Raw genomic sequence first — 18687 nt, forward strand, 5'->3', positions numbered from 1 at the left:
AGAGAGAGTGTGTGTGTGTGTGTGTGTGGGTGTGTGTGTGTGTTTTCAGGGAGTCTGAAGTACAGCAGCCCGAATCCCAACTCTGACATTCGTTTGCTGAGAGACTTAGAGGAGTGTATTGCCCACCCTTTACTTCTGTTGACCGCTCTCTAAAATGGGGACAGTGAACACCCTGGCCTCACCAGGTGGTTGTGAGCCAGCAGCCCGAATCCCAACTCTGACATTCGTTTGCTGAGAGACTTAGAGGAGTGTATTGCCCACCCTTTACCTCTGTTGACCGCTCTCTAAAATGGGGACAGTGAACACCCTGGCCTCACCAGGTGGTTGTGAGACTTCAATGAACACACGCCTGGAAGTGAATAGCACGGCCCTGGCAGGTTGTTAGTGTCCTTACTTTGTGCAATAAAGGAAGGACGAAGCCCTCCAACACCGAAGCGGCCCCATTCGCGCTGGTCGCCGCGAATATCAGTTTCACGTGGGAACCCCGCCCGCCTAGGTTCTCCTCACAAATGCCCCTCCTAAACGCGCGCCCTTCTCGCCCCCGTGCTTCTACCCTTTCCACCGCGCTCCGGCTCGCGGCTTCGTCCCACCCCTGCTTCTACCCTTTCCACCGCGGGCCGGAGGCGCACAGCCCACCCAGCCCTGGGGGCGGAGAGTCCCTGTCCCTTCCACCATCGCCAAAGAAACCCCTTTGCCAGCCAACTAGGGTGGGTAGGGAGGGTGCGCTTGGAGGGAGGGAGAGAAGCAGCTCCTAAGGCAGGCGAGTGGCGGCCCCACCCCTGACACTAACTGATGCGCATTCTTCCCTTCCCCGGGATCACTCCGCCGCCTCCCTCACCCGGGCATGGCTGTCGCAGCAGCTGGACAACGGTGACATTGGTGAGGACGATGTCGCGTTTCGACATGGCCTCTTAAGGTATCACGGCCTAGCCGCCCCGGGACCGGCCGCGATGTTACTGAGGTGGGGCGCCAGGGCTAGTGGGTCTGGAGCTTCTTGTCGTGACGTCACACTGCCCGGTGACGTCACAGAGGAGGCGGTGCGAAGGCTGGAGACCCGCGGCCACAGCCGCCCCATCCCAGTGGAGGAGTTTGGCGACAGCACGCTGTGCACCACCGTTCCACCACCTACTGGTGTCTGGAATGGAATCCAACTTTTTACACTGGTTCTCAAAGCCCTTTTCTTTCGTCTCTCTCTCTCTCCTTTGGCTCTGGCTCCGTGCTGTTCCTTGACTTCTCTGGATAGTTACTGTTTCCTCATGTCTGGAAAGCCACACCCAGGCCTCCCTTGGCTGTCTCTGGTTTGCGTCAGGTGATACCCTTTAAAAGAAGCCCTTCTGAACTCCCCGTCTAGTTTCCTGCTTTCTCACTGTCTGCCGTCACTCCCAGCCCCTCAGTCTCTGCCCACCTTCTAGGAAGTCTTGTCTGATTTCCGCATCCTGAGTTGCATGTTGCAATGTGCAAAACTACTCTAGGGCTACACTCTCTCTGCTTTTATTTCCCTCATAGCATATGTCTCTCTAAAAAATCATCTTATTTGTATTTTTTGCCAATTGTTTCTGCCCGCTAGACTGTAAACTCTGGGAGGGCAGGGACCTTGTCTATCATTGTCACTTCTGTATCCCCATTGACTAGAAGAGTGTTTGGCGCTTAGAAAATGTTTGTTCGATAAATAATATCTAAATGAATAAATGAATGTCTCCTTGTCAGGTTTCTTCTGATCCACAGTCTTAAAGTAACCTCCAAGTCATATCCCTCTCATAGCACCCTGTTCTTTTCCTTGCAGCTTTTCATGTAGTTTGTCATGAAAACCCCATCTAGTTATTGGTTTACTTGTTTGATGTCTTCCCCACTGGGTTCTAAGCCCCCACAGGGCATGTATTCTTGTCTGTTTTGTTCACCACTGTGGCTCCAGCACCTAGAACAGTGCCTGGCACAAAGCGGACTTTCAATAAATGGAGAACAAATGGACAAATGGCTCCCTCCCCTAAAGCACTGGGAGTGGGGGCTTGCTTGCACATTAGTGACTCACTGGCAGGCACCTTTACCTGCACGGCTGGTTGACACGCAGCTGTGACCAAGATTTAGGAGGTGTGGGGGGTTGCAACAGGAAGGAGTCACCACCCCAGAGAGAGGAGTGGAAGGAAGAAGGGGCAGAATGACATAACCTCTTCCTTCCCCAAATCTCCACGGGAACTCGGTTTGCCAAGCACCTGCCATGGGATGGGGGGAGGGTGAGGCTCTCCTGCTTGGAAGGCTTGGGAGAGGTGGAACTGAAAGTCAATTGAGTGTACAAATGAGAAGATTTCAATGAACCAAGACCCAAAAACATGATAAATTAAACAAGGGGAACAAACTTTTAACATGTACAATCAAGGAGGAAAAATAACATAGCACAAACAAAAGCAGGATTGAAAAGGGGTCTATTTTGTGCAATTTTACAATAATAGATTTGAAAATCTACATGCAACTAAACTTTTTCTTAAAAAATATAAATAATCAAAACTGGTGCAAGAAGAAATGACAACCCTGACTAGGCCAATAACAAGGAAGAATCTATTTTGTGCAATTTTACAATAATGGATTTGAAAATCTACATGCAACTAAACTTTTTCTTAAAAAATGTAAATAATCAAAACTGGTGCAAGAAGAAATGACAACCCTGACTAGGCCAATAACAAGGAAGAAACAGAAAGACTTAAGATATATCCTCCCCAAAGCTGATTCAAATCCAGACAATTTATGGGCAAGATCTGCCAAAGCATTTGGGAACAAATATTTCCAGGAAGGAAGGAAGGAGGGAAGGAAGGAAGGAGGGGAGAAAGGAAAGAAGGAAGGACAATCATATGTTGAACTTTCAGAAGGAGAGAACAAATAAGGATATTAGAGATGGGGGGAGGGAGGAAGGGGAGTTGGGGAGTGATAGGTCGGGTAAGGGACATAAAGAAATGTTACGATTTGTAATAATGAATATGCTAATAAAAAGTATTTTCCTTTCTATATTAATTGTTGCAGATCCTTACCAGAGCTGGAAGCTCAGTTAGAATCTGGGTAGGGCGCTTGGTCTGAAACTCTTTGGATGGGCAAGCACACTGTGTGGACTTACACTGCATAGGTCTTTGGAATGCTTTTCGGGGAGGGCTGTGATGGCTCAGCTATGAAACTTCATTGATTCACTCGAGGAAAGCAGCACAACCATGTTTCCAAAACCAGCAGAGGATGGTCTAAGAAAGGACAACTATAGGCCAATCTTAGTTATGGAGACTGACACCCAAGTTCTGAATCAAATAGTCACAAATGGGAATGGAGAGATGAGGAAAGGGATTGAGGCTGGCAGAAGATGGAAGGATGGGGCACAGAGAGGGCAGAAAAGAAAAGGTGGAGTACGTTTCAAAAGGAGAACCCTGCCTCGCAATCTCAGGGTGGGCTGAGATTCTGAAGCTCATCACCCACCCTTTCCCACCCAACAGTCTCCTGGCATGGGAAACTCTATCATTTAGGACAAGGGCAGAAAAGCCACACCTGAGGTTGCCCAGGGATTTGGCTTTGTCCCTGGAGCATGAAACTGGGAAACAGATTTGATGAGCTCAAGCTTGTAGAGGTGGCACAATTAGTCACCCTCTACAGGCAGAGCCTAGAGAAGGCAGAAGCTCCTGGGTCTCTGGCCTGGTTCTGGGTGGGGTCAAGTGTCCAGGACCTGGGGTAGAACCCTGGGTCCTCTGAGGGGAGTGGGCCTTGACACCCTTGTTTGAGCAAAGTCTGAAAACACGTGCAGATTCTCACCACACCTGGTCACCCACACACATAACTCTGCCACCCCCACTCACTCACACCCTGTACATTCCTTCCTGCCTGCCTTCCCACCAGCAGTCCCACCTCCACTCCCACTCTCAATCTCTTCCCTTGTCACCAAAACCCAAATATCTTTCACCCCTGCACCCAACTGTACCCACCCACCGGCTTGAATCTTCTGGTCTCAGCCACCCTTCAAACTAGCTCCCAGATAGATATGCTGCTGCAGACCTACCAATGCCTGTCATTCTTATGCCCCTCTTCACATTTTAGGCCAGACTCTCAGCTATTTCTCCCTCCAGTCTGAGCCAGTATGTCAAACTTGGGGCTTCAGGTGGAACTTAGGAGGCCCCAGGGGGAGGGGAGCAGGAAGGATGAGCTTCTGGCCCCCAGCCGAGGTTTTGGATGACAGTCTCCTGCTGCCTCCGGTCTTTGGCCCCTCCCCGTGGCTGCCTCAACCGGCTTTTCAGGAGACACTGCGTCCTGTCCCAGCTCATAGCAATCAGCCCCCTGCCCTTGCCCAAGGGCTGGGAGGCAGGAAACCTGGGTTCTGTAATGAGAATGTGATCCTGGCTCCAAAATCGGCAGCCCTCCCCAAGGGACCCTATGCTGCTCTGGGGACCCAAGCACCCTTCCCTCCAGCACCCTATGAGAGTCAGGCTCAGGCTTGGACTCTCTTCCCCTGGCTTCTTCTAATCCACCAATTTGTTCAATCTGTAAATATTTACAGAGCCCCAGGCAATGTTCTAGAAGCTGAGGTAAACAGTGACCAACATAGACAAAGGCCCTGTTCTTTGGAAGTTTACGATCTGATAGATGAGACAGACAATAAAAAATAAAGGTAATTCGGGATCACAGTAAGTGCTATAAAAACAAAAGGATGCTATTACAGAGTATAACTGTAATACCATGTTATGGTTGGGGTGGTCAGGGAAGGGTTTTTTGAGAAGTTGGCATTTGAGCCAAGTACAGAGTGAGGATTCTGTCCTGCAAGTATAGAGTGGGTTCTGCATTCCAGGTAGAGAGAAGGGCAGGTGCAAAGGCCATGAGGCAGGAATGGGCTCGGTGTGTTTGAAGAATGGTGAGAAGGCCTGTGTGGCTGGAGCATAGTAAGCAAGGGGGGTGGTCCACAAGAACAAGGTTGAAGACCCCCTCAGCTCCCCTAGAGTTCTCCCCTCCTCCCAACTGTGCCTCCCATCTTTCTAGACTCTCACTGCAGAGGAAGCTGGATGCTTAGATTCCTGAGAGAAGTGAGGAGTGAGTCCCAGGGATGGAGGGTGATTGAAGGTGGGTTTAAGACAGAGGAGGCCTGGGTAGTGGGTAAGGAATGAGACAGGAGGTGGTTGGAAGGGCAGACACCCATCTCTGGGATGGAGGGCCTGAGCTGGGCAAGGAGCGAAGATGCCAGGGTTTTTCTCCATTTATGACTCACGTTCTCTTCCTCCTCCTCTTCATTGCTCAACCCCAAATCTCCCTGGGAAATACCTCCTTGACTAGGGACCAAGTCAGTGCCTCACAGGGGTAATTGAGTCATGGGGGGTGGAGAAGAGGGCGGGAGGGAGAGGATAAATAGCAGCCTTGCTTCCCTGGCTCCTCTCTGCATCCTCCCCACCTTCCCAACAATATGCATCTTGCCAGTTTGGTCAGCTCTTGCTCCCTCCTACTGCTGTTGGGGGCCCTGCCTGGATGGGCAGCCAGCGATGACCCCATTGAGAAGGTCATTGAAGGGATCAACCAAGGGCTGAGCAAAGCAGAGAGAGAGGTGGGCAAGGCCCTGGAAGGCATCAATAATGGAATCACTCAAGCTGGAAGGGAAGTGGAGAAAGTTTTTAATGGACTTAGCAGCATGGCCGGCAAGGAGTTGGACAAGGGCGTCCACGGGCTCAACAACGGCTTGGACAAGGTAGCCTATGGGATCAACAATGGTGCTGAACAAGCAGGAAAGGAAGCAGAGAAGTTTATCCATGGGGCCAACAACGCTGCTGGACAGGTTGGGAAGGAGGCAGACAAAGTGATCCATCATGGGGTCAACCAGGCAGGAAATGAAGCAGGAAGGTTTGGCCAGGGGATCCACCATGCCGCAGGGCAGGCTGGGAATGAGGCTGGGAGGTTTGGCCAGGGAGCCCATCATGGGGTCAATGAGGCCTGGAAGGAGGCAGAGAAGTTTGGTGGGGGGGTCCACCATGCTGCTGGTCAGGCTGGGAAAGAGGGAGACAAAGTGATTCAAGGGGTCCATCATGGGATTAATCAGGCTGGAAAGGAGGTAGACAAGTTTGGTCAGGCGGTCCACCATGCTGCTGGTCAGGCTGGGAAGGAGGTAGACAAGTTTGGCCAGGGCGTCCACCATGCTGCTGGTCAGGCTGGGAAAGAGGGAGACAAAGTGATTCAAGGGGTCCATCATGGGGTTAATCAGGCTGGAAAGGAGGTAGACAAGTTTGGTCAGGCGGTCCACCATGCTGCTGGTCAGGCTGGGAAGGAGGTAGACAAGTTTGGCCAGGCAGTCCACCATGCTGCTGGTCAGGCTGGGAAAGAGGTAGACAAGTTTGGTCAGGGGATCCACCATGCCTTGGGGCAGGCTGGGAATGAGGCTGGGAGGTTTGGCCAAGGGGCCCACCATGGGGTTAATGAGGCCTGGAAGGAGGCAGAGAAGTTTGGTCAGGGGGTCCACCATGCTGCTGGTCAGGCTGGGAAAGAAGGGGACACAGTAGTCCAAGGGGTCTATCATGGAGTTAACCAGGCTGGGAAGGAATTGGAGCAGTTTGGCCAGGGGGCCCACCATGGGGTTAACGAGGCCTGGAAAGAGGCAGAGAAGTTTGGTCAGGGGGTCCACTATGCTGCTGGTCAGGCTGGGAAAGAGGGAGACAAAGTGATTCAAGGGGTCCATCATGGAGTTAATCGGGCTGGGAAGGAGGTAGACAAGTTTCGTCAGGGGATCCACCATGCTGCTGGTCAGGCTGGGAAAGAGGGAGACAAAGTGATTCAAGGGGTCCATCATGGAGTTAATCGGGCTGGGAAGGAGGTAGACAAGTTTCGTCAGGGGATCCACCATGCTGCTGGTCAGGCTGGGAAAGAGGGAGACAAAGTGATTCAAGGGGTCCATCATGGAGTTAATCGGGCTGGGAAGGAGGTAGACAAGTTTCGTCAGGGGATCCACCATGCTGCTGGTCAGGCTGGGAAAGAGGGAGACAAAGTGATTCAAGGGGTCCATCATGGAGTTAATCGGGCTGGGAAGGAGGTAGACAAGTTTCGTCAGGGGATCCACCATGCTGCTGGTCAGGCTGGGAAAGAGGGAGACAAAGTGATTCAAGGGGTCCATCATGGAGTTAATCAGGCTGGGAAGGAGGTAGACAAGTTTGGCCAGGGAGTCCACCATGCTGCTGGTCAGGCTGGGAAGGAGGGAGACAAAGCGGTCCAAGGGGTCCATCATGGAGTTAACCAGGCTGGGAAGGAGGTGGAGAAGTTTGGCCAGGAAGTTCACCATGCCGTTGAACAGGCCGGAAAGGAAGCAGACAAAGTGGTCCAAGATGTCCACAATGGGGTCAACCAGGCCGGGAAGGAGGCAGAGAAACTTGGCCATGGGGTCCACCAAGCTGCTGGCCAGGCTGGAAAGGAAGCGGAGAAACTTGGCCAAGGTGTCCACCATGCTGCTGGCCAGGCCGGGAAGGAGGTGGACGGGTTGCAGCAGAATATTCATAATGGGGTCAACCAAGCCAGCAAGGAGGCCAACAAGCCGCTGAATGTAGGTGAACAGGGGTGGGGAAACTGGGGAGAAGGGGGCTGGGGGAGGGAGAAGATAAACCCTTGGGAAATCTGGGGAGCCCATATAGCCTTCATTTGGTGAAAGAAGCTCAGGCAGCTATATAATTGTTCCCCTTCCTCCTTCTCTATCTCCCTTACAAAGGAGCTGGTGGTCAGATGGTCAGATCGATTAAGCCATTTTATCTGTAAAGCCTCATATCAGGCATGTGGAAAGGACCCATTTCTACTTTTAGGGAGCTACCCTCCTTTAAGGGGATCTAAAGTAAGGAACATGAAGCCTCTCCTGGGGAGCAGGAAACAGTTACTGAGGTGAAGATCTATTACGGTGCAAAGAGCATGAGTATTGAGAAAACCCAGAGTATAAGCCCCATTCCGTTAAATAGCCCTGTCTATTGGAGATAAGCCCTATCCAGCTCAATCTTCATAACAAATCTCTGAGGTAGTCAGGATGAGGATGCTGACCCCTGATTCTCAGATAAGAAAACTGAGGCTCAGAAAGGTTAAGGGGATATTCCAAAGTCATGTGGCTAATGCCCAGTTTTGGCAAATTGCAGATGAGGGTTCTTTCTCTTCCTCTACACTGCCCGATCAGGGGAGGCCTTCTGGAGGATTTCTCTCACCCATTTATGTAGAGGGAACAGACATTGGAGGCCAGGCAAGCAGCGCCATTCACAACAGAGCAGGCGCCAAGCGGGGAGCTTGTGGAATAGCGGAAGGCTGACTCCTGTATGCCTCAGGTCCCCATTCTCTCATCTCCACGAGGAGTTGTTGGGCTCAGCAAGATGCGACACTATATTGAGGACTGGTCCAGAAACACATCTGCTGCCATGCAGGGAGCCTGGGCTGGGTGGGTGGGGAGTAAGGGACTGTGTAGAAGAGTGCATGGGAGGCGAGAGGGCCCTGAGTTAGACTGCAGTATCCGCTGAGTAAAGGCCAGGAGAGGGTAGCTTGTTATGGAAGCTGAGGCTGCCAACAGCAGCTTGGGGGTAGAGTTCTGATGGGGAGGCTCTGCTGAGTGTCTGGGGATAGGATTAAGGACATGGATCAACCTGAGTTAGGCATAAGGCTAGGTCGTGTGTAGAAGGGCAGGATTTGAGGTCAGGGCTGAGATTAAACTATGGTTCTGGTATTCATGCGGGTTCTCTAGGTTCTCTTTCCAGTCAGGCCCCATCTTAGTGACTGACAGCATTTCATTAACTAAAATAAAAGGGAGTTTGGGGAAGACTAGTCAGGGGGAGGCAGATATCCTTCCTGGCTTTTCTTCCCATCTCTCACAGAATTCCCACAGCAACATGGACTTTGGGTTTTCTTTCTAGCAGGGGGTTAAGGTTGTGCCCCCCACCCCCGTCCCAGTTACCCTATGGGGAGCAGGTCACAGGGGAACCTGGGGGACTCTCAAGAGTGAAGGGGTTATAATGAAGGTCTGATCTTGTCCACAGGCTGGTCATCAAGGCGGAGCTACCGGCCAGCACGGAGGGGCCGCAACCACCACATTGACATCTGGAGTAAGTCTCCCCAGCGCAGCCTGGACTCGGAGGTGGGGGAGTGGAGGCCACTTGGAGGTCCCCTAGGATGGTGGTGGGACGGGTCCTGGCAACTGACCTTTTGTCCTTGAATTCCAGGCCTCGGTCAACAAGCCCTTCATCAACTTTTCAGCTCTGTGGAGGGTAAGTTCCCACATGGTTTCTCTTTTCAGCTGTGTCTTGAGATCTACTCTTACGCCGCCCTTCCTACTGCCCGTTCACAGACCGCTTCCCTGGGGCAGACTCTCAGCCTTTGCAGAGACCACCCAGCCCACTTTCCCAGCTCTGGTCTTCCCTTTCTCCACCTGCTCTCTGCCCTTCGCACCCCGCTCTCATCTTTTGGGTGCATTTCATTCCCACTGAGGCAAATGCAAGCTGGCAGAAAAGACCTCGAGGTGCACTTGTGCATCTGGGAGCCAAGGAGGGAGGGGCTGCTGAAACCATCATCTCTCCTTGTCACTTGCCAGCTGGCTTCCCTCCCTACCCCACCCTACTGTGAATACCTCTGCTACTCTGCCCCTGCTGCCTCGCGTCAGTGTGCCTGTTAGTGGGAACTTGTGGCTCTGTCCTTTCTCTAGTTGAGAGTCCCCCCATCTCCCCCCAACCCAGTGTAAAGACTCCTGTGGAATCCTGGTCCTCACTGTGGGCCCAAAGTCAAGTCCTGGCTCTCTGTTTTGCATTTAGTATATCCACTGCCTGAGACTGGGGCACAGGGGTGAGGGTGTGTAACAGCCGAAAGGCACACCCTTGTTTATCCTTGGACTATGGGGGTGGCAGAGGATCCTCTGAGGTAAAGCAGACAAGGCTTCTTGGTTTCTGCAAAGGCTCCCAGCACCTCTCCCTGGGAGGGCTGGCTCCCTTTTCCTCCTAAATCTAGATGTCTCCTTCCTTAAGATATTCCCCAGAACATAAACAATTCTTGGGCCATCGCAGTCTCCCTCTCACTTCTCAAAAGGGAGTTGGGAGCAGAGGCTTCCTCATGACTGTATACCCTGCATTCACTCCCTCTCTCCTTCTCTCTTCCAGAGCGTCGCCAACATCATGCCCTAAACTGATGCCCTGGCTTGCAGAGCAGGCTAATGTTCCTGTTGTCACATCAGCTGAAATTACCTGGAGGAGCTGGGGATGGGGGGATAGGTTTATGGGGTCCCTTAAGGGGGCTGCACTGAGAGTTGTGAATAAATGTGACACACTGTGCTCTCTCATCATGGTCCACTGTGCTCCCTAAGGAGGGATGGGCAGTGGGTGGTGTGGGATGAAGGGGAGAGACTTGTCTTTTCTTGTTACTTTGCTGAAGGAGCTGGGGGTCTGATGCACAGGATGGGCTGAGCTGGAGATTTCAGTTTGATCAGTCCTAAGAGGGCAGTTAGGGACAAGCCATGCTTTGCTAGTATGCAGAGTTACTGCTGGGAGCTGGGAAGAGCACCCATGAAGGGAAAGCCACTGCAGGCCAATGGTGGGGACAGAATACCAGAGAGAGAATGGAGAGAGCCTAGGTGGAGCCCAAGGGGGTAGCATCATCACTGGGGGTGTGGTGCCAAAGGAATAACAATAGTAACTTGTCTTTACTGTGCAATTAAGACATGTCAGGCTCCCTGCAGGGCACTTTACATGCATGACATCACCGAATCCTCCCAACCACCCATTAGGTCAGAGGTACTGTTATCGTTCCCATTTTATAGAGGAGCATGTGTTGGCTTGCACAACTTAAGAAACAGGACCAAGTTTACATAGTAAGTGGAGATATTCTGTAGCCTAAGAGCTTCAGAGGTATTCTGGAAACACAGCGGTCTTTTTCTGTAGGCATCTGTAGGTAGAGAGAATCAGTGAATAAGAAGGGAGGAAAGAGATACACGTGAGAGATCCTCTCATGGGAAGGAGAAGGCAGGACGATAGAAGTTTCTGGTGGAAGACACATTGATGACAGGAGGGAGGACCTCTTTACCAAAGACATGAATGGAGACACAGAAGGCCCAGTTTTCAGATCTGTGCTCCACTTGAAGCCCAGAGGAATAATGACAGCAACTATTACATACTGAACATTTACTAGAGTCCCGGTACTATGCAAAAAGCTATTCATATTCTGTAACCATTTAATTCTCCCACAACCTAAAAGCAGAAGTCCTCTTATTATCCCCATTGTATGGATGAGGAAACTGAGGCTCAGAGGGGCAAGGGCACTTGCAGGGTAACCTATGAGAAAGCAGCAGGCCTGGATCTGGTTGCCTGTCTATTGCCAGAACCTTACCTCTCACAGTTGCCTGTAAAATCTCTGTAACACCTCCCAAGCACTGGCCTCGGAGACCTGCCTTCCAATCAGGAATAGGTGCCTGTAGGCAGCTTATTCCCCCTGTAGGGGCCACAATTTCCTCCTTTATAAAGGGTGGCGAGGTGTCTGAAGGGAAGGATACAGTCATTGCTTCAGATCCAAAATTCCATCAATCGTGAGACCAAAAATAAAAGACAGTGTTCTTGCCCTTGGGGGATTTACAGTATTCCTGGGAGACAAGGTGTATAAACAGAATATGCAAACAAAAACAAAGCAATGCATCAATAAGAACTCAATGACACACCAGGGAGGGGAGGGACCTGCGTTTGCACAAGGTGATGTTCCTGACACTTTATATTCAGTGCATTTTTCCTTATTTTGTAGAATACATCATTTTATTACACATGTTCCTTTCCTCCTCATGCAGTATTTCATTTTGAAGATATTTCAAGCTTACCAAAAGGATGAAAGAATTTTACAGTGAACACTTGCATTCTCTCCACTGAGATTCCACCATTAATGTTGCTACACGTGCATTATCACATGTCTATCTATGGCTAATATCCAGCCTCCTGTCAGTACACCTCTGATGCATTTCCGAGTAAACTGCGGACATCTGTTTGCTGCACTTTAGTTAACATAACTATTCATTCATATCAGGTATTTACTAAGGGTCTACTCTCACTGGACATCACTTCATATGTACTGGAGGAGTCGCTACTTGAAGGAATCCTACAGTGTGCATTATCACATGTCTATCTATGGCTAATATCCAGCCTCCTGTCAGTACACCTCTGATGCATTTCCGAGTAAACTGCGGACATCTGTTTGCTGAACTTTAGTTAACATAACTATTCATTCATATCAGGTATTTACTAAGGGTCCACTCTCACTGGACATCACTTCATATGTACTGGAGGAGTCGCTACTTGAAGGAATCCTACAGTGGCTGTTTTTGAAAAGGAAATATTCAAGGGAATCATACTTTTATAAAGTAAACATTTTAATTGACTTTATTTTTATGCACAGTTTCTTGCTGGGTTTGCTTGGATGGGGGTCCTGCTGGTACCAAAGAGATATGGGATCATCAATATGCACCGAGGACCAATCCTGGGAGGCTTCTGGAAAAGGAGAGCTTTGAGAGGGTTTTGAAGGGTAAAAGAGGCACAGCTCTCTCCTGCCTGGAGGCATTGTCTACTGTTCCCTCTACTAGGAATATTCTCCATGGCTCTCTGTCCCCCATGCTGGCTCTTCCTCTCCCTTTAGGTCTCAGCTACCTTGACCATCTAACCTGAACAACAGTCTACCCTCATCATTATCTCTCATCCACCCTGATCTTGTCCTTCAAACTGCTTATGACAATTTGTAATTATATTGCAAATATTACTTCTTTAATATCCACTTACTCCTAGACTAAGAGGTTCAAGAGGTGAGGTCGAGGCCAGGCACAAATGTCTGGCAACTAGCAGAGGGGAGGCCACTGCCTGAGCAGACTTGAGAAAGGTTGTGGAATAAGTGTGAGCAAGAAATATGCTGCTTTGCCTGAGATGGGTGGAGCTAGGCCAGGGAGTAACAAACAGAGGAAGGGCCAGTTTCTGCAGATGCTGAAGAACAGGGAGTTTGGGTGGGACTTTCACAGCCATCTTTTACTGGATGCTTACCGGGTCTGTGCCAAGCACTTACAGACATGATTCATTCCATCTTCACAACCACCCCATGGGGCAGGTACCATGATTATGCCCCTTACAGAAGAGGAAGACAAAGCTCCAGGAAGGGAGAGAGTTGCCTGCGGCCACCCAGCTAGTGAGAGGTGATGGCAGGGCTCCAATTCCCTGCTGGTAATCTCTGCTAGGAGGTGCTATGTGTCCCTGTGACCCTCAGGAAGGGGAAAGGGCTATTCAACATAAGTCCTCTTTAAAAATAAACCTCTGCATTCGGTCCTTTCAGGACGTGTGGATGGGCGGGTGTGTGTCTCAAGATAAAACAACTGCCAAGAAAGCATTTCAACAGTAGCAACACATCCAACTCTACCAAGAACATATACCAAGTGCTCTTGTGCACCAGGCACTTTTCTAGGCTCTTTACATGTGTTCCATCAGTGAATCTTCACATTTCCCCTCTTTACAGATGAAGAAACTCTTTACAGATGGGTTAAGATCACGGTTAGTAAGTGACGGAGCTAGGATTTGAACTTAGGCTCCAGAATAGGTACTGTAGTTGAGATGAGCCTGCAGATGCCAGTTTGAGGCCCTAGGACCCCAGAGAAGGGAGCAGAGACATCACCCAAGGCCTTCTCTTCCCACTATACTTGAGTCCAGCCATTCCCTCCCTGAAGCTTTCTCCCACATCTCTATACTCCCCAATTCCCCCAGTCTGTTCTCTAGAGGAATCCCGTTAGTACCTGCACCAGCTCAGAGTCCTCAGTTGGTTCCACCTCATTCACAGTAAGAGTTGAAGACCTCATAATTGTTCCCAAGGCCCCAGGATCTGGCCTCCTGTTTCCCCCCTGCTCCAGCCACCGTGGTCCTCAGATACACCTAGCAGGCTCCTGTCTCACAGCCTTTGCACTCTTCCCCTGGTTGGAATACTCTATCCCCAGATACCCTCACGGCTTGCTCTCTCACTTCCTTCAGGTCTCAGCTCATAGGTCACATCTCAAAGAGTCCCTTCCTGACCACCCTATTTAAAATTCCTCCCCTCGTCTCTATTCCCTCACCCCACATAGTGCTCTTTACCTCCTGACGTGCTCTTTGTCAAGCTTCCCCTGCAGTGAAGGAGAGCTCCCCAAGGAGAATGATTTTGCTGACCTTGTTCCATGCTGTGTCCCCAGTGCCTGGAATAGGCGTGGCACGGAGTAAGCTGTTGAGCGGATGAAGTAGTGAATTAGAGAGAAAAGCGGAAACCAGAGAGCCTTCGACATGACATGGGCATGTCAGATTTGCGGACGCTATTATGTACAAGAACACGGAGGCACGGTGACGTAGGAGAAAACGCTGTTTGGAGTGAGACAACCTGAGTCAAATTTTGACAGCTCCATTTTACCATGATCTTTTCACATATGATCTTGCGTGTGAGGTTTAACCACTCTGGGACTCAGCTACCTCATCTGTAAAATGGGAATAACATTGACCTCGAGGTTATAGTGAGGATAAAACAAAGCCATGTATGTGAAAACACCTAATATTCTACTTGGTTCACAATAGGTATTTAATAAATATGCCTTCAGACTGACCTGAGGTGGCTCCACAGGCCCAGACATATCTGAGGGCAGTTTTTTCCAGAAGGTAGAACACGGGATCTGGTGGCATGGGAGAATTTAGGCGGTTCACGGACATGGCTTTGAATAACTCTGAATCACACAGTGAGAAACTTACTCTCTTCTCCATTCTCTCTTAAGCTTTCTGATTATGTTAAAGAGAAAGACTTGCTTTCCAAGCTTGTGTGCCTGAACACCTCTCTCCTACTTGCTAATCTTCCTTTTTAACAAAGAGGGTACAGGGGCTGCAGCCAGCTTAATGTAATACGCTTGTTTGCTTCTCACTATATTTTTCCAGTACTTTTTATTTACAGGCAAGTGATCCTAGCCTTCCACTTACAGTAGTGATATAAAGTATCCTCTTAAAATATTAAGTAAGAAAGTAAGTTGGTTTAAAGAAAAATATTAGTCACAGAAAGAGAAGGGACAGGGCAGATAAACAACACTGTGAAGGCTGCACCCAATGAGGGAGTCGGGGAAGGAACGAGTCCTTGAGTCAAGGGCTCTGCCCAGGGCCCCTCCTCCTGCCCTATGGTCCTGACCAAGGAAAGAGGGAAGCATCTAGCTCGGGGGATGGGGTCTCCATCACCAGTCCTGGGGGGCCGAGATTTACTCCTGCATGCCTCTCTGCACACACATAGCTCCAGAGCAACACTGAAATCAATTCTATCACGAGAACCACTAAGGGGCTTTGAGAAATGGGGGGAGGTAGGAGACACTAAAAATACAGAAAATGCTTGCGAGAAAGGGCTTGGGGTGAGCGGGTCTGGTTTCGGCTCTTGGCTCTACTGCACACTCACTGTGGCCTCTCTGAGCCCCAATCCCTGTGTCTCGGAGTGGGGTGTAATAAGACCTATCTCTCAGGGCTGCCCGATCCTTAAAGTGCTTAGTCCAGTGCTGGGCACATAGAAAGCCTTTGATAAGCTGGATTGCAATTATTATTATTATTATTACCACCATCATTATTATCATCATTAACGAGTCAGAGATGGAACAAAAGGGAGGTAGGAGCTGAGGAGGACAGACAGGGATTGTGTTTACATGGCAAGAAGTGTTGAATGTTACAAGTTGGGGTGCGGGTGTTGGGGTGGAGAGAGAGAGAGGGAGAGACTGACTGAGAGACATTGAGAAAGGCAGATGGAAACTGGCCCCTCCTAAGTAGGTGATGAATCCCAGTGATATGGGGCAGTGCCAAGTGGGAGGACCTGGGTCCCTGGGAATGGAGAAAGCCACACTTGCTGAGCAGGGATGAGACCTGGGGAGGATGCCCGAGTTCTGCATCCCGAACTGGGACTGAGGGGAGGGCCATGGTGCTGACTGAGGGCTCCTGACCTTGTGCTGACCCCTTCTCCCTCGCCAGTGCTGCCCTGGCCCCTGGGGGAGGCAGGTGGGGAGGGGGGTTTGAAGTGAGCTGGTGCAGTCCCGCCCCTCATGGGAGGCAGTGAGCTCACCCTCAGACACGTGTCCCCTCCAGGGCGGGTAAACAGGATGGATGCCTGGGTCAGCGGCTCCCTCCCTTGGTCTTTCCCTCCCACTCATTCCCTGGGGGTGGGTGGCCCGCCCAGCAGGCTCCGGCCGGCTCCCCTGCTCCACGCCCAGCTTTCTCAGCCAAGAGCAGCTCCAGTGCTCACTGAAATACCCTGAGGACCACCCTCAGGGTCGCGGCCACTTCCTTCCCTGATGTCTGGGGCCCCCCGCTGAGGCTTTTCCCCAGAACCTTAGAACCGCAACCGCAGAACCACGGCTGCCAGTCTCTCTGTGGGCTGGAGGGTGTGGAAGGGCATGAAGGCAGTCACCTTTTGGTGGCAGTGAGCGAGGGGGGAGAGATGAGAGAACAAAGGCCAACTGAAACTGAGAAAGGCCAAGAATGCCTCTCATTCTGGTGTCCCCCAACCCAGGCTGGCTGACACCAAGGGCAGGTCCTGTTCCACTGGGCTTCTCTACCCTCCCATCTTCCTAGGGGTCCTGCCTGTGATTTCTCTCTCCTAAGTGCCCCCACCCCACCACTTGCACGAGACACCAACAATCTATCTCCTCAAATGCCCCTGTCCCCACCCCGCCTGCGCCCCAAATTCCTGGGGTTGGGAAATTGGAACGCTTTTGCATCCATCTCATTCCATTTCTCCCTCCCTCCCTGATGCATGGGCTCCCTCTCTGTTTCAACACAGACCAGACTCACAATTACAGCTTATTACCCTATCAGTGGCAGGACCCTGAGTCATGGGGGGGAGGGACTCCGGGCTGCCCAGCCCTGTCACCTTTTCCCAACCTACAGTATAAGGAGTAGTGACAGGGAGGAGGACTCTGGGAAGGCAGGGGAGTCTGGGAAAGGAGAGAGAAGGCTGCAGACCTATAGGGAGGGAAGAACGAGGCACCAGAAGGAAGAAGAGAAGGGAGAAGGGTGCTCAGAAGAAGAGAAAGGGCAACAAGAAGTAAACTGGGGTGGGGAGAAGACACTCAGGAGAGAGAGAGAGCTGGGCAGAGATGAAGTTACAGGGGTCCCTGGCCTGCCTCCTGCTGGCCCTGTGGCTGGGCAGTGGGGAGGCTGGCCCACTGCTGAGTGGAGGGGAGAGCAGTGGAACAGCTGTTGGGGAGGCCATTGGACATGGGATGGGAGACGCCATCAGCCATGGAGTCAGGCAGGCCATTGGTCAAGGAGTCGGAGAGGGAGCCAGCTCTGGAGCCAGGGAGGCTGTGGGCCCTGGTGTGGCAGATACTCTCGGCCACAGGCTTGGGGAAGCAGCCCACGCTCTTGGAAATACTGGGAGTGAGGCTGGCAGACAGGCTGAGGATATCATTCGACATGGAATAGATGCTGCCCACAGCTCCTGGCAGGGGATGCCTGGCAGCAACGGTGCTTGGGTGAGTGGCTTGGAAGCCAGGGGAGGAAATGGGAGGCTGTGAGCAGCTGGGTTGAGAGTCTTAGGAACAGTTGAACGGCTGAATGGATCTCTTATTTGTGGCTGTCTGGGGCTGTTTCCTTCCATGTTATGTACCCTTCCTCTGCCACCTTGGAGTCTCTCTCTAGATCTTTCTGGTTTGCTCTGGCTCTTCTCTATCTTATGTTGCTTTGCCTTCCCTTCCCCAGTCAGAGTCAGAGAGGGTCACACTGAGTGCAGGCATATTGTTCTTCCAGGGAACCAATGGCCAGCCTCTATCTGGAGGCCATGGCATCTCTGGCTCTCAGGGTAGCCTTGGAGGCCACAGCCAGGGTAATCCTGGAGGTCCAGGGACTCCTTGGGGCCATGGACACCCTGGAAGCTCAGAAGGCAGCTTTGGAGCCAACTCTCAGGGAGGCTCCTGGGGTCAAGGAGGCAATGGAGGGTCATTCAACTCTGGCACCAATGCTCAGGTAAAGTAACCGCCCCAGCCCCGATACCTGCCACCTCCCTCCCTTCAAGCCCACACTCTCATGCCTTCCTTATCCTTCCAGATCCCACACTCAGTCCCACCCTCCTTACAGGGAACTGTGGCCCAGCCTGGTTATGGTTCAGTGAGAGTTGGTGGCCAAAATGCAGAGGTAAGAGGAGGAGTCTGGGGATCAAGAGGGTGTCTGGGTGCATGTGACAGAAAGTGGAGGAGAGACAAAGAGCAAAGGAAGACGGGCAGGGAGGGACTGGGGTAGGAGGGCATCTGGACTGGGAAGAGATGGTGTGGGGAGGAGGCTAGGAAGAGGGGAGGGAAACAAGAAGGGCATGGGGGAGAGACATGTTGGGGGGAAGGAAGCAAGCCACAACCAAGCAGGAGTGGCCTGGCTTGTGGAGATGCCTTTGTCTGAAACCTCTCAACTCACTTGTCCCCTTCCCTCTGCAGTGCACCAACCCCCCACCATCTGGCTCAGGTGGAAGCTCTGGCAATTCTGGGGTAAGAGAAGGGAGGCAACCTGTGGCATTCTGCACTGGGAGGACATGGAGGGACTCTGCTCCCCCTCAGACTGGGCAGGGGATTTGTTCCAGGCACGAAAAGAAGGGGAGGAGGGAGGCAATCTTGATGTTCCTGTCTTTAGACCTGCTCTGGTCTCTTCCTTCCCCTCAGGGAAGTAGCAGCTCACAGTCAGGCAGCAGCGGCAGCGGCAGTGGCAGTGGAGGCAG

The 18687-nt window shown here is 51.5% G+C and overlaps 3 protein-coding genes across 3 annotated transcripts in view; 2 read left to right on the forward strand and 1 right to left on the reverse strand.

Moving 5' to 3' along the window:
- GAPDHS (glyceraldehyde-3-phosphate dehydrogenase, spermatogenic) overlaps positions 1-1534 on the reverse strand; it is an 11307-nt gene extending 9773 nt beyond the window's left edge. Inside the window, exon 1 of the mRNA XM_008585870.1 lies at positions 839-1534. Within this exon, the coding sequence (XP_008584092.1) occupies positions 839-905 (67 nt within the window). The 5' untranslated portion in view covers positions 906-1534. The remainder of the gene's footprint in view (positions 1-838) is intronic.
- Positions 1535-5320: 3786 nt separating this feature from the next.
- On the forward strand, positions 5321-10276 carry SBSN (suprabasin). Its single transcript, XM_008585869.1, has 6 exons — positions 5321-6472; positions 6527-6700; positions 7133-7528; positions 8988-9053; positions 9171-9215; positions 10098-10276. Exons 1-6 carry the CDS (start codon positions 5414-5416, stop codon positions 10119-10121), a joined length of 1764 nt encoding a protein of 587 aa, XP_008584091.1. The 5' UTR covers positions 5321-5413; the 3' UTR covers positions 10122-10276.
- A 6804-nt stretch (positions 10277-17080) lies between these two features.
- Positions 17081-18687, forward strand: part of LOC103601460 (dermokine-like) — a 4015-nt gene continuing 2408 nt past the window's right edge. The window contains exons 1-5 of the mRNA XM_008585874.1: positions 17081-17458; positions 17748-17948; positions 18060-18116; positions 18410-18460; positions 18632-18683. Coding sequence (XP_008584096.1) covers positions 17081-17458; positions 17748-17948; positions 18060-18116; positions 18410-18460; positions 18632-18683 — 739 coding nt within the window. The remainder of the gene's footprint in view (positions 17459-17747; positions 17949-18059; positions 18117-18409; positions 18461-18631; positions 18684-18687) is intronic.

The sequence above is a fragment of the Galeopterus variegatus genome, unplaced genomic scaffold (assembly GCF_000696425.1).
Source record: "Galeopterus variegatus unplaced genomic scaffold, G_variegatus-3.0.2 Scaffold3741, whole genome shotgun sequence".
NCBI lineage: Eukaryota > Metazoa > Chordata > Mammalia > Dermoptera > Cynocephalidae > Galeopterus > Galeopterus variegatus.

Excerpts from the sequence above, each read along its gene's own strand:
- SBSN (XM_008585869.1), top strand. The coding sequence starts at position 5,414 with ATGCATCTTGCCAGTTTGGTCAGCTCTTGCTCCCTCCTACTGCTGTTG. Across the intron at positions 7,529-8,987 it reads AGGCCAACAAGCCGCTGAAT|GCTGGTCATCAAGGCGGAGC; the intron begins GTAGGTGAACAG and ends TCTTGTCCACAG. Across the intron at positions 9,216-10,097 it reads ACTTTTCAGCTCTGTGGAGG|AGCGTCGCCAACATCATGCC; the intron begins GTAAGTTCCCAC and ends TCTCTCTTCCAG.